The sequence below is a fragment of the Sminthopsis crassicaudata genome, chromosome 4 (genome assembly GCF_048593235.1).
Source record: "Sminthopsis crassicaudata isolate SCR6 chromosome 4, ASM4859323v1, whole genome shotgun sequence".
In the NCBI taxonomy this organism is placed as follows: domain Eukaryota; kingdom Metazoa; phylum Chordata; class Mammalia; order Dasyuromorphia; family Dasyuridae; genus Sminthopsis; species Sminthopsis crassicaudata.
In genome coordinates this window covers 377758194-377773418 of record NC_133620.1, presented here as the reverse complement: position 1 = coordinate 377773418, position 15225 = coordinate 377758194, and the positions used below count along the sequence as shown (strand labels likewise).

Sequence of the window (15225 nt, the reverse complement as noted above, 5' to 3'; positions counted from 1 at the left end):
GTCTTTTTTACCTATTATATTTTACTTTATTTGCTTTGCTAACTTTGTTTACTTCAGTTTACCCACTCCAGCCTGTGAAGATATTTTTGAACCTGTGTTCTTTTATCAATAATTCACTATCCCCTTTAGCTTTCTGTCATCTACAAATTTGATGGCCAATTGTATCTTCCTCCAATTCATTCTAAAAAACACTAAACAGAATATTTTGAGGAACAGAGAGCTGGGGCTCCACTCTCTAGGTTATTTATTATCAGTTCATTAGGCATTTCTCTTTGAACTTGTTATTAAGCCAGATAAAAACTTATCTAATCCACCTATATTATTAGTAATGACAGTTTTTATCCATTGCATTGTATTGCTTCTATTTACTAGTTTAGTAATTCTAACAATCAATGAAATTAGTCTCTTATGTCATCTCATGAGACTTAGAAATCGTTTAATTTCCTAACCAGTCTAAGAATGTTATATAAATTTTTTGTTATATTGTGGTTTTTTTTTTTTCTTTTTCTGAGGCTGGGGTTAAGTGACTTGCCCAGGGTCACACAGCTAGGAAGTGTTAAGTGTCTGAGATCAGATTTGAACTCGGGTCCTCCTGAAGACAAGGCTGGCACTCTATCCACTGAGCCACCTAGCTGCCCCCTATGTTGTTTTTCAGTAGTGGCCAGCTCTCTGATCCTTTTGGGTTTGTTTGGATTTGCAAAAATACTGGAGGGATTTGCCATTTTCTTCTCCAGCTTATTTTACAGATGAGGAAGTGAGACAAAAAGAGTTAACTGTGTCCAGGGTCACACAGTGAAGTTTACTTGACTCCAGGCCTGGCACTCTATTCATTGTGCCAACTTGCTGACCCAACATTATGTGTAACTTCTAATTCAACACTTCAGTGATAAAGCAGTGTAAACTTGTTTTTTAAAAATCCACAATTATCTATTATTACCTTTTCTCTTTCAAGAGCTTATAAAACATTTATAATACAGTCTTAAAATTTTACCAAGAGTCAACATTAAACTTATCATCTATAGTTCAACTCCTTTTAGAAAAGTGGAATATTTGTTTTTTCCCCAATTCCTTGCCACTTTTTCTCAAAGATCCTTGATAGAATTCTGAAATCACATTTCAGTCAAGAAGTAACAATGTAGAGGTAAATTTGTTAAGTAAAAAGAAGAAAAAAATAGGATTTTAGGAGTAAAGTAGGATGACCAAGAGAATTCCAGCATTCCTGAACTGTGACATCAGTCATGGAACTGAACATGTGCTCTGGTGCCTCAATGAAAGGACAAAGCAGCTCCAGATTGAACTCTATGACTGGGGCTGAAGATGATTAGTGGTTAAGTCAAAATAAAACCATCCCTCCACTCCATAGTATCTAAGAAGAATGAGGACAAACAGTTCTACTTCTTTGGGGCCCTTTTCTTTTTGGAACTTTTCTAGTGCTTTATCTCCTGTGGACTTTTTGCAATAACTTTTAAAAAGAGGATTTCTCTCCTCTTCCAACTCACAAGGGCATCATTGTTTTTGTTCGTCCTTTGTTCTTGAGGGAAACCAATGACATCAGGAGATTGATGTCTTGACTTGTAAGTGAATTGGATTTAAGTGAGACAGGGCTGTGCAAAGTCATTGGCTTCACTCTGTCCTCCACAGTTATTGGAATTCAATGGCAAGACATAGGTCAAGATGACTAGAAATGGCTCTGGATGCAATGAAAGACCTTGACCTTTTAAACTTAGGTATTTCCCAAATCTCAGCTTGCTTGAGGCAACACCCATTTGTTAATTAAATGGTAGGTTATAATTGAGGTAAAAGATGCCCTATTTTGCCTTCATAAAAGAATAAATCTAGGAGGGGAAGACTTTCAGAATTTCTGATGGCAGTGGGAATGCATGCTTGCCTAGTTAGAGCTGATACAGGCTTTCCAATTCCTGACTGCTTCTCTGGTTTTTTGCCTTGGATACAGGCCTACAAACATGCATCCTGAAAAAGGAGATGAATCTGAAAGTTCCTTCATCTACACACCTCTCAGATTGGCTAAAATGACAGGAAAAGATGACAAATGTTGGAGAGGATGTGGGAAAATTGAGACACTAATACATTGTTGGTGGAGTTGTGAATACATCCAGCCATTCTGGAGAACAATTTGGAATTATATTAAAAAATTATGTGCTATGCACATTTTGATCCAGCATTGTTTCTATTGGGCCTATATTCCAAAGAGATTTTAATGTGCAAGAATTTTGTGGCAGCCTTTTTCATAGTGGCAAGAAACTGAAAACTGAGTAGATGCCCATCAATTGGAGAATGGCTGGATAAGTTATGGTATATGAATGTTATAGAATATTATTAGAATGTGTAAGAAATGACCAACAGGATGATTTCAGAGAAGCCTGGAGAGATTTACATGAACTGATACTAAGTGAAAAGAACAGAACCAGGAAATCATTGTACAGGGCAACAGCAAGTTTATACAATGATTAATTCTAATGGATGTGGCTCTTCTCAACAGTAAGAAGATTCAGGCCAGTTCCAATGATCTTATGATGATGACAGTCATCTACACCCAGAGAGAGGTCTATGGGAACTAAGTGTGAAACACAACATAGCATTTTCACTTTTGTTGTTGTTTGCTTGAATTTTATTTTATTTTTTTTTCATTTTTTTTATGTCCTTGTAGATTTTGTTTGGAAGTTTACAGGATTTAGTATTCTTTTTTTAATTTAATTTTTTTATTAAATCTTTTTATTTACAAAACATATGCATGGGTAATTTTTCAACATTGACTCTTACAAAACTTTGTTCCAAATTTTTCCCTCCTTCCCCTCACCTCTTCCCCTAGATGGCAGATAGTCCAATTCATGTTAAATATGTCAAAATATATGCTAAATCCAATATATGTATACATATTTATATAGTTATCTTACGGCACAAGAAAAATCAGATCAAGAAGGAAAAAAAACCTGAGAAAGAAAACAAAATGCAAGCAAACATCAACAAAGAGTGAAAATGCTATGTTGTGGTTCACACTCAGTTCTGTCGGTCTTCTCTCTGGGTGTAGATGGCTCTCTTCATCTCAAGACCACTGGAACTGGTTCAAATCAAAGCCACGTCCATTAGAATTGATCATTGTATAGTCTTGTTGTTTCCCTGTATACTGATCTCCCGGTGCTGCTCATTTCACTCAGCATCAGTTCATGTAAGTCTCTCCAGGCCTCTCTGAAATCATCCTGTTGGTTCTTATAGAATAATAATGAATTTTATTTTCTTTCTCATTTTTTCCTTTTTGTTCTGTTTTTTTTTCTTGTGCATCAAGATAACTGTATAAATATATCCTATGTTGGATTTACATATATTTTTATCATGTTAAACATATATTGGATTGCTTGCCATCTAGGAGAAGAAGTGGGGAAAAGAAGGGGGAATTGGAACACAAGGTTTTGCAAGGGTCAATGGTGAAAAATTATTCTTGCATATGTTTTGAAAATAAAAAAATTTCAGAAAAATTTATTTTTAAAAAAGAAAGTTCCTTAATCTATTACTGGCTAGGAGGTGATATCTACAACAGTTACATCAATCCTCAGAGGAAAGGATGATTGTTTCTTCTGTCCTGACTAGCAGGAGATCTAAATTTTGTGAGTTGCTTAATTAAAGCAGACTTCAGATGAAAATGTTAATCAGTTTCATTATTCCACAAAGTTGGCTTTATTTTCTGTAAGGAGTATAATGGGTTTAATGGGTTATTCGAGATGATTTCAGTTTCCTACATCAGTCTATGCCCATAACTCTTTTGTATTTTAAATAGTTTATGTGATAGAGGAAATAATCAGCTGTGACTTCTACCTGATGTTCTTATGGTATCCTGAGCCTCTTTTCTAGAAAGGATTTTGTTATCCACATACTGGGAAACTTTAGACATGAGGCCTACTCAGACTTGTTTACTTTCCAAGAGGAGGGGGCAAAGACAGAAGAGAAAACCTGTTCCCATAGGGGTTCAGCCCCTTAGAATGAATCTGAATATAAGACTGTCCAAAACAGTTCCTTGAGGTGGTGGATAGGGGCCTCCTAGGTCTTGAAGCACAATAGAAATTTGCTAATTATGAATTAAAAATAAATGAGCGAGCTGGCATCACATTACAGAGAAAGGTATAAAACTTGTTATAAATAATAAAGCCTTATTTGTGGTAAATAGATAAGACAATTTGCCACATTTTACTATGAGACTTAACCATAAGAGCTGACAGCAAGAAGGGCAGAGGACTAAGATTCACCATTGCAAAAATTAGAAAGAGCAAGGAAAATTTTGCAGGTATTTGAAGAAGACGGGCCATTTTTGGTCAGTGACAAATAACAGCAGATTGGTCTATCTCTTAGGGGAAAAGAGTGTGAATGAGCCAAGAGGATTCTTTTCTACTCCAGGGCATCATGGAGAAGAAGTATGCCTTGAAAGAATGGAAGAAGTGCTTCTAAAGGGAAGAAAGATCTGGAGAAGCAGAGGAGGATCCTAAACTGTGTCAAGAGTTTGGAAAATGTAAGAATGTGATGTGAAAATGGAAGACAAGAACCATCACTGAATATTTGGAGCTAATAGTGTAGAAGCTTCTATAAAGGAGAGAGCTGGACTTCTCAGGAAGAAGGGGCTTCTGCTAATAAAAAGGAATGACGGGCTCCTGGACTAGGATGAAATATACTCGATGAGTGCTCCTAAAAATGTATTTATCTGACACTTTGCAAATCTGATAAGGACTTTCAAATCAAAATGGAAAGGCTTAGGGGAGAAAACATTGTATAGAATGACCAAGCTAGATGCCAAAGTGTGTGATATAGAAATAAAATATTAATAGAGAGGAAAATATTCGGCAATAAAATTCATAGTCTCAGCGCCACATATGTAACGGCCGGTTGTAACAAGGTACTTGTTTTTTCTTTCATTTTTGTTGATGCCATAGAAACAGAAATAGAACAAGTGGTACAATGACTCTACTGTCCTAAAGGATTAGCTCAGACTATTGTGATAGATAGTAACACTCAAGATGAGGCAGGGGTAGGGGGATTTTAAAAGCTAGGACAGAACTGTTTGTGTGTATACCATTCTCTCCCACCCTCCTGGGTTTCTGGAGATTGGAGGAAGGAGCCAACTGCCAACAAAGTTGGTACGGCAGTCAACTGCATAGAAACTCTTCAGAAGAGGCTCAGAGTAGAAAACCACACCTAAGATGATGAAAGCCTAGCTTTAAATTAAAAATAAACAAACAAACAAACAAACAAATAACTAACTAAATAAATAGATAAATAAATAAAAGAAATCCAAGCGTATATTAGGTTGTTTGGACCCCAGAATTCATCTAGGAAGCTTCAGTTATTTCCACAGGACTGAAGTGTGTATGACCACTTGTTAGGAAAGACTTTGTATTCCCTCTATTTATGATTCTGAAATAGGGGGAGGAGGTGCTGCTGTGTTTTAATCCCGCTCTTCTATAAAAGTCTTTTACTGCCTTAACACAAGGGCTTGCTTATCACTGCTAGAATCAGTGCAGAAGGCATTCAACTGCTTGAAGGCTTATATCCTTTAAAATCCAGATTTTATCCACTAAATATACTCCATATTATGAGTTATTTTAGGGACTCCACATAGGTGGGAAAGAGGTAGGAATCTTAGTGGGTTGGGAGCTGTGAAATATGCTAATGATTTTTTCACTTTAAATCATAGATTGGTCCCAAGAGGAGTCCAGACAAGACATTTCTAGATTGGGAGTGCTTTCCAATGCATGTGCAGAAATTCAGGTAAACAGTCTAATTTTGCACATGTCAGAGAAAGATGTGTGTCAAGTAGCCCGACCTCAGGGCGCCACCTGCTGGCATTGTGAGTCCCTAGAGGGTGCCTGCTACCTGTTGGGGTTCTTCCCTCCCTCTTGCCCCAGGTTCACACAGCTAGTAAATATGTCTGAAACTGGGCTTGAACTCAGTTCTTCTTGATTCCAGGGCCAATGCTCTATCCACTGGGCCACCTAGCCGCCCCTACCTGTGGTCTTAAGAATAGGGTTTTTTTTTTGTTTTGCTTTTTGGACTTTTCTTTGTTTCCTTAATGCTTAACCCGGTTTCTAGTAAATGTTTGCTGACTTGATGCTAAACTAGTAATCCAGTATGACTAAACTAGAGTGACTACTAGTGACCAGAGGGGAGTATTATAAAAGACTTGAGAAGATACAAAGGGTCCAGATGTCAAGGAATTTTAAATACCAGAGGAGTTTATATGTAATCCTAGAAGTAATAGGAAGCCACTGGAGTTTACTGAGTAGAAAATTCATAAGGATTTAGGAAAATAACTTTGGAAATTTTATAAAGAATGGATGAAATAGGGATAGATTAAAGATAGGGAAAATTAGTTGGCTATTGGAATAATTCAGGCAAGAAGTGATGAGGGCTTGAATTAGAGTAATGGCTGTGTGAACAGAGAGAACATTATATATACATACATACATATATACATATATATATATATATATATATATATATATATATAATGCTGTAGAGATAGGAATGACAAAATTTGGCATCTGACTGCATGTATATGTGTGTGACAGAGTGAAGAATTGAGGATGGCATCTTTAGTTATTGAAAGGATAGTAACACCTTTAACAGTAATGGGAAAATATATAAGAAGAATAGATTTGGGGAGAAAAGAAATGATTTTTCACTTAAATCTTAGCTTGGGCCAAAGAGGAGCCCAGACAAGACATTTATAGGTCGGGAGTGCTTTCCAGTGCATGTGCAGAAATCCATGCAAACAGTCTAATTTTGCATATTCTTGAGAAAGGACTGTGTCAAGGAAATCTCATTGTGATATGCTGAGTTTGAGAAGCATCAATTTGGAAAGGTATAATAGGAAGCTGGTGACAGGTGACTAAGCCTCAAGAGAAAGTCTAGAGATGGAGATACAGAACTCTGGGGATCATGTGCATAGAGATGATAATTGAGTCTATTAAGGTCATTAAGAGAAAGCAGAGAGAAAAGGCTCAACTCCACCACAGTTTGTGGACTCAGTTTCTTTTAGCAAAGAAAAACAAGAAGGATGAAGTGTCATCAAAACCTAGAGAATAAAGCAGAGGAGAGTATCAAATGCTACAAGAATGTTAAGAAGGATAAGGACTAAGAAAAGGCCATTCAATTTGGAATTTAAGAGATCATTGATAATTTTATAAAAAGCAGATTCAACTGAAAGAAGAGGCTGGAAGCCAGATTGAAGAGTTCAGAAGAAAATAAGAGGAAAGGCAATAAAGACACTGAGAATAGAAAGCTTTTTTAGGGAGTTGAGAAAGAAGAGAGATACAAGATAATAGCTAGTGGGAATAGTAGAGCAAAAATAGGAAATGGGGAGTTAAAATGAGAGACATCTCCTCAGAAAAACAAGAGATTTGGAGAACAGATCAAGAGAAGATAACAAGAATAATTGAACTACCTGGAAGCTAAGATTAAAAAAAAAATAAAAAATAAAGAACTGACAATAATAAAATGGGGAAGAAGGGCTGGTAGTTCTGAAATCCTACTCATATCAGGAATAGGTTAAAAAGGCAACAATACATACATATATATGTATATGTATGTATGTACATATATATGTATATGTATGTATAAAAGTCTTCTAAATTTGTATAGAAATAACAAGGGGGAAGGAATAGGATAAAAGGGTTTTGGAAAGGTATATAGATTAAGGGGAAAGGGATAAAGAGGGAGAGAAAGGTTTGGGGGAGAGGATAATTGAGAGATCCCTGGGGGAGTATGTTAAATAATAGCAAAATTAGGGAGTGGGAAAAGTAAAACAGAGGAACTAGCAGAAATAGGAAAGAAGTTTTATGTACAATCATAATAATAATGATCAGGAGTAAAATTTATTGGGAAGAAAAAAAGCAGGGGTAATAATCATTGATCTCAGACAAAGTTAAAGCTAAAATAGATTTAATCAAAAGAGAAAAATTGGGAAACTATAATATATGCCAACCATATTAATCTATATGGTTTTAAACTAAAATAAATTTAAATTTAAAATAACTTAATTTTAAAATAAAATTAAAAATTGAAATGTTACAAAGGATAGGGAAATGATGAGTTGGTATATATAAATATATTCATGATTAATTGAAGCCTTCTCTGTGAGAAATGGGGTGGGGAAGAAAGGAGAAAAAAATAAAGTAAAAATTGAACAGAAAACAAAAGAAAACTTACAAGAAAGCAAAGAAAAGATGGATTACTCTGAACAGAATGTGTAGTATTTAATATATAGGCTTTCTTGAAATGGAATGTTCTACTTTGTACATGGCAGTAGGTTTTTGTTTTGTTTTGTTTTGTTTTTTTACTTTTTATGCTTTTTTTCTTTTGTATATTGTTTCAAATAAATTAATTTTTAAAATTGAATAGATTTTAAAAGTCATGACTAATTGATCTGTATCAAACACAATGTATGTCTCTAATATATCATTTCAAAATTTTGAAATGGGTTTTGTTCTGTTTAAGATTTTATTCTTACACTTAGATTTAACCCAACACAAAGGACATAAGACTACAGATCACCTTTATAAACGGCATAAATTTGGATAAGATAATTAATACGCAGGTAGGCTCCAACATTTTCTCAACTTAAGAGATAGATATTTAATTTAAAATAACTTCAGAAGCATAAAATACTTGGGACCCCATAGTTAAGAGTCAGGAGCAATATAAATACAATTCCAAAACACTCTTTGTACTGATAAAAACAGATCTAAATAATTGAAGAGATATTAATTGCTCATTAGTAGACTGAACAAATATAATAAAATGACAATACTACCTAAATTAATCTACTTATTCAGTGGCATACCAATGAAATTTCCAAATGATTGCTTTATAGATCTAAAAAAAACTCCCAGAAATTATCTGGAGTAACAAAAGGTTAAAAATTTCAGGAGAATTAATGAGAAAAAAAGTTAGAAGAAAGGAAGCCTACCAACACCAGATCTCAAACTCTATTACAAAGCAATAATTATCAGAACAATTTGGTAATAGGTAAGAAATAAAGGGGCAAGTAGGTGGTGCAGTGGATATAATGCCAAGACTAGAGTCAAAAAGACTCATCATCTTGAATTCAAATCCGACCGTAGACACTAGCTGTGAGACACTGGATAAGTTATTTCACCTTTTTTGCCTCAATTTTCCTCATCTATAAAATGAACTAGAGAAGGAAATGGCAAACCACTCCAATATTTTTGCCAAGAAAACCTTAAATGGATTTATGAAGAGTTAAAATATGAATAAAAAATGACTAAACAACACAGAAGGAGGTTAATTATTCCTGAGTTCAAATTTGATCTCAGACATTTACTATTTGTATGATCCCAGACAAATCATTAACCTATGTTTGCCTTAATCCACTGGAGAAGAAAACCCCAAAGGGCAGTATTGATGTGCTGTGGTACTCAAGGTCATGAAGAGTTGGACATGACTGAATGACTAAATAATGAATTCAATCAGACTTAATATGACAGAGCAGTCAAAAAGCTACCTTGATTTTAGGCTATATTGATGCATAATATCTAGAATCAGAAAGGTGATAAGACCATCCTATTCTGTCCTACTCAGATCACATGAGCAGTACTGGGCTTAGTTTTGGGCATCTTATTTTAGGAAGGCCATTTTACAGATGTGGAAAATAAATCAGGAGAAGGTAACATGAGTTTGGATTCAACTCCAGATCTTTCAATTCTAAAATCTAGGATTCTTTCTATTCTACCATTACTCTCTCTAGATGACTTCTAAGGTTCCTTTCAGTTCTGTTATTCTGGGACTCTGTGGTTCAGCAGATGTAAATACACACTTTTCTCCCTCTCAATTTTTAGCTTATATAGTCTTCTTAAGCAGTTATAAACTTTTAGTATACATAGCCCTTTTAAATTTAATCTCTAGACAAATTCTTCCTATACTTCAGCTTTTAGCTAAGAGTCTATTTATTGTCATTACTCTAGCTTGTTTGTTTGTTTTCAACACGTTGCTATGTTCAAACAACAACTCTGCTTAAAACAAAACAAAACATTTAGGGATTTCTCATTACTTACCAAAATAACTATACACTCTTGGCAATTCAAAGATCATTGTAATTCAGATCTAATTTACCCTTCCAACCTTTTGTCACATTCCTCTCTTTATGTGCCAATTAATCTGTGTAACTTATTTTTTCTTTGTCTCTAGTCTTCCTATCCTCCATGTCTAGAATGGATTCCCATTGTTCCAGTGCTACTCATTTTGTCTTTTGAAATCATTTAAAGTTCAATTCAGGTACAATCCTTTCCAAAAAGTCTTCTCTAGTGCTCTAGCTGAAAAAAATTTCTCCTCTTTCAAATTTCTCAGAGCATTTTATGTAGATTTCTGCTTTGAATAATCACATTCTTCTCTGTATTATGTATTCTCCATGAAGACAAATGTCTTCTTTCATCTTTTCATGCCCAATATTTAATATAGTGTCTCATACAGGATAGCTACTGAATGTTTCTTGGGTCTTTCCTCTTTCTCTCTACATCTTGAAGATCTCCTAGCTTATCTTACAATTGTTCTATTCCTGACAAGGATCAGTCAGGCTGTCTCTCACACCAGAATTAGACAAAAAAAAAAAAACAAACAAAAACAAACAAAAAACTTCTCTAATTTGAAGAATCTTATCTTAGAGCTGAGAATGGAAAAGTCTTTCTTTTGAAGTTTAAATCAAGGGAAGATAGACTTTGGTCTCATTTCCCAGAAACTCTTATTTACTGTCAGATCTATGTCGAGGTATTTAAATCTATTGGAAGAATTTGTTAAATACCCACCATCCCCCACTCAAAGGCCCCAGCCTCACCTCTGACTTAAGTTAATAAGTCCTAGTCCCACCAGTCTACAGTCAAATCCACAACAGACCTTTCAAATATTAAGTTATTCTTTGTTCCCCCTATCAAAAAGCCCTACCTGTGGCACCATGTTCTTGAATGATTCCATAATCTTAGAGCTCTTGGCTTCCTGGTAATAGGAGAAACAGCCAGTGACAATGACCACGCAAGCCAGCACCAAGCCCAAAAACAGCTGGGGAGTAGGAGAAAGCAGGTCAGGCTAGCCTTGTCAACCCCCCTGTCCTCAGGAAGGCAACTAACACTGTATAGCAATGGACCTGACATGAAATCCAAGTTTCCCCAGGGCACCATGTAGAGAAAATAATAGACAAGGGATCTGAAGACCAGTAGTAAGGGGAGGATGGGAATAGGGGAAAGAGGAGTCGTATTTAGGTAAAGAAACACCTGGAGAAAAAAGCCTAAGGTTAAGGTGGGGAGGGGAGGATTAGAGAAAGAAGCAGAGGACAAAGAAGGTCAAACTTCTTCTAGTTCTTGGGGGCAAAAGCACTAGAGTTTCCTCAGTAGCATAAAAGGAGAAAACAGGTTGGGAAGTACTGCAGTGTTCAGATGAGTTGATGAATAAAGGCATTACTTCTTCATTGAGCTGAGTGATAGGGTTTTCTAGGTGGCAATGGAGGAAGGGGAATGGAGATATAAATTAGGGATAATGGGGTCATTGGAAGATGGCTCATTTAGAGGATGCTTTGGGGTTCAGGGGCTGGAACCAGCTAAATAAATTAGAAGGACTTAAGGGTTAGGCTATGAAAGCTGAGGGGGAAGATCAGTAGCTATCAGAAAGCAGCAGAGACAATAAGTAAGCTCACATTGTCTTTCTCAGGTTTCTTAATCATGAAGGACTGAATGCCAAAGGCCAAAAAAACAGAGGATGGCACCGATCCACAGCAGGATGGAGAAGCCCCCGAAAAGTTGACGGCAGAACTTGATCCATTCAGGAGTGGTAGGAGGTGGGGTGAGGGTGTTGGGCCCATCCCGGAGCAGGTTGTCCTTTGCCTGTTTGTGGCTGAGACCCTGGGTGGAGGGGAGATGGTGTAGTAGACAAAGAATTAGTAAAGAAAGCCAAGAAACCACCAGCAAGAATGGGAGGATTAGAGAGTAGTTAAAAAAAATACTGGACTTAGTCAAAAGACCTTGTTTCTAGCTCTGCCTAGGTTTGCTTGTCACTTAATCCTAATCCTTAAAAATACAGATAATAATATCTGTTCTGCTTACCTTATGGGGCTATTGAAGTTCAAATGAAAGAACTGATGTAAAATTGCTTTGTAAATTGTAAAACACTATAAAAATGTTCGTGATTATAGTTCTGTCTAACACAGGTTTCCAATCCACTAAAAATCCAGGCACATTAGGGGGAAGAGATGACAGAGTAGGTCAGGGTTTGTGAGTCTTGTGTGTGTGTGTGTGTGTGTGTGTGTGTGTGTGTCGTGTGTGTGTAGGATGACATACAGATTAGAAATTGGGGGGGAGGGGAGGATGCATTGTTCTTCCCATTCTGAAGGGATTTTAACTCACCTTAGTCAAATCAACACCATACTTTTGGCTTAACTCCTCCAGAGTCAGTGTATGGTCATCCTGAAGGGATAGCAGAGACAGGAAGTTAAGTCCAGAAATCAAATTGCTTTTTCAGATAGGGCTTTTACAGTCATTGGGAGAACAATGATTTTTTAATTTTAGGTCAGGTCTTGAGGATGGAGTTAAAGAGTCAATGGGATGCTTCTGTTTTAGGGAAATTTGCTGGTTCATGTTCTGGATGGGTCTTACCATGATCACTTCTTGCTTGAGCTCCTCCATGTTTTTCTTTTTTATCTTCTTTCCAGTCTTCTTAGTGTTTCTATTATGAATTTGGGTAGAGAATTTGGAGGAATGTTGCCTATGTTTCTAGATAGCATGGTTATCTAAGGCCCCGGGGGGCATAACTCAGAGGGGTGAACAAAGTAAAAAAGAGATGAGAATGGGAGTGAAGAAAATGGGTGAAGTGAAGCCATTAAGGGATAAGGAAAACAAAAGAGGGATGAGAATTAGGAAGTGAAGGTTCTGAATGATGTATTAGAGGCTTGATAAAGTTGAGGAAAGTGAAGTGACTGAGAGTGGATAGGGAGACTAGGGACTGAAAGAATGAATTGATGGAGTAATTCAGGGAGATTCGAGACCGGGGGGTTGAAGGAATAAGAGAATGAGAAGTTGAAGACAAAATGGGCTGAGGGGATCAGGGATGTACTGAAGTGATTTCAACAGTTGATGTGTGAGGTTAAGAGGGTCTGAGACTGAGGTGGGTGGGATAGTCAGGTACTGTGGGGTAAAGGGTTCAGAGACTGGGGGAGGAGTCAATAATTGGGAGGTGAGGAAATTAGGAACTGAGGGGATGAGTGGTTTAAAGGATCAAGTTGTGAAGGGTGGTTGTGAAGGAACTGAAACTAAGGGGATCAGAGAATAGGGTTTTAGGTGATCAGTGACTAAGGGGGTAAGGAAATAAAAAAACAGGTATTGAGGGGGTCAGGAAGTGAAGAGATGAAGGGATCAAGGATGAGGATGAGAGAATGTTAGGAGTAAAAGGATTGAGACTGGGAGTGATGGGGGGGAGCAGGAGCTGAGTGGTGAGGGAAATGATACATAATAAGAGAAGAGTCAAGGGCTGGAAGGATTAAGCCAAAGGTGGGTCATCATTTGGGGTGGAGGAAGAAGGGATCTGACAGTGAGACCAGGAGAGAGTAGCCTGAGGGAAAGGAGAAGTTAGGGGGAGAAGTAAGAGTAGGACGGGCAGAGGTAGGCAGAGACCTTCTGGCTGCTTTATCCATTTGTACGCCTTGGTCAGGACCACTTTCCTTAGCCATGCTGAGAAGTTAACTGCTTCCTGCTTCTCTTCCACTGCGAGTGTGGACAGCCAGTTGCCACGGTGATGAACCTGCTCTGCTCCATCCACTCCAGGCTTCCCCTCCCCCATTCTGAGAGGGTAGCTTCTGTGGGCTCAGGAGTAATGCTGCTTGCAGGCAGTCCTCCTGCCCATGGGTTAAGGCTGGGGAGTTTGGGTCTGTTGAGAAGGCTGGGATCTCTGGCACCCTTTTGTCTTAGGGAAACACAAAGACAGAAAGCATGGAGAAATGAGTGAGGAAGAAGAGGCTGAAATTATGGGACTGGGGCTGCTAGTCATGGAGGGTCCTGGATTCAAAAAACTTCATCTTTCCATATTTTCCTTTCCTCATCTGTAAAATGAGGGAGCTGGTCCTAGATGACCCCTAAGGTTTCTACTAGCTCTAAAGATTTTATTGATGGAGGAGAAGGTCCCCTTAAAGAACTCCATCCTTATTCAGTCAACACCTTTTCTACAATTTGTAGTCTCTGAGCTGCCTTTGAGAACACTGATAGGTTGATTTGAACAGGGTCATAGAACTAGTTTGTGTCCGAGGCTGGCCTTAAATCCAACTCTTCTTGCCTTGGAGATCTGATCTCTGCCCACTCCTGTCAGTCAGTCTCAAACATCTCTCAAACCCCCTGTTCCCCACCCCCCTTGGTTCTTCTTATGGCAAAAATGCATTTGTTTGAGGGGCTGAAAGACATGGCGATATATTAGAAGGATGACATGATTTAGAGTTAGGGGTTCTAGGTTAGAATCACAGCTTTGTCTCTTAATACCAGTTCGTTCTTTGGAGATATCTCTACCTTCTACCTTTCAGACCTCAATTTCTTCTTCTCTAAAGTCAAAGGTCAGATTAAGTCAGTGGTATCAAATTCAAATAGAAATGGGGGTCATTAAATACCTAAGGTTCCCAGAGGCCATATATTGGTTTAGTTTTAAAAAGTAACATATTTTATTATATTTTTATTTATTTTGCTCAATTACAAATATTTATCTGGTTCTATCTATACTCCAGAGTGTTTTGGGTCCAGTTCACAAGAAATGTATCTGGTTCTGTCTATAAAAGGTGGGCTAGATGATCTTGACAGTAGGGCTCACAGCTAGCTCATACAGTAGAGATTGGGTAGACCTAAGTTTAAGTTCAGCTTCAGATATTTACTAGCTGTGTAACCTTCTATATGGGAATGATAGCTCCCTCCCTTTCCCACAGAGTTGAGGCACTGAGTAGGTGCTTATATAAGTACTAGTTGTTATTATTAGGAGATGCAACTAGATGGTTCAGTGGATAGAGCCTGGCCTGGAGTCAGGAGGATCTAAGCTGAAATCTCTCTTCAGACACTTACCCCTATTTGCTTCAATTTCCTCATCTGCTAAAATCCAGGGGAGGAAATGGCCAATCATTCCAATATCTCTGCCAAGATATGGCAAGAAAATCCTGGATGGCATCACAGAGAATTGGACATGACTGAACAA

The 15225-nt window shown here is 37.4% G+C and overlaps 1 protein-coding gene and 1 long non-coding RNA gene across 2 annotated transcripts in view; one reads left to right on the top strand and one right to left on the bottom strand.

The window, feature by feature from the left end:
* LOC141539475 (uncharacterized) overlaps nucleotides 1-11803 on the top strand; it is a 34843-nt gene extending 23040 nt beyond the window's left edge. The window contains exons 2-3 of the long non-coding RNA XR_012481306.1: nucleotides 5699-5772; nucleotides 11719-11803. This is a non-coding gene — a long non-coding RNA (uncharacterized LOC141539475). The remainder of the gene's footprint in view (nucleotides 1-5698; nucleotides 5773-11718) is intronic.
* LOC141539466 (sodium/potassium-transporting ATPase subunit alpha-2-like) overlaps nucleotides 1-13777 on the bottom strand; it is a 68342-nt gene extending 54565 nt beyond the window's left edge. Inside the window, 6 exon segments of the mRNA XM_074262300.1 lie at nucleotides 10960-11073; nucleotides 11705-11758; nucleotides 11760-11909; nucleotides 12411-12470; nucleotides 12660-12729; nucleotides 13674-13777. Of these exon segments, the coding sequence (XP_074118401.1) occupies nucleotides 10960-11073; nucleotides 11705-11758; nucleotides 11760-11909; nucleotides 12411-12470; nucleotides 12660-12729; nucleotides 13674-13729 (504 nt within the window). The 5' untranslated portion in view covers nucleotides 13730-13777.
* Nucleotides 13778-15225: the final 1448 nt, after the last annotated feature.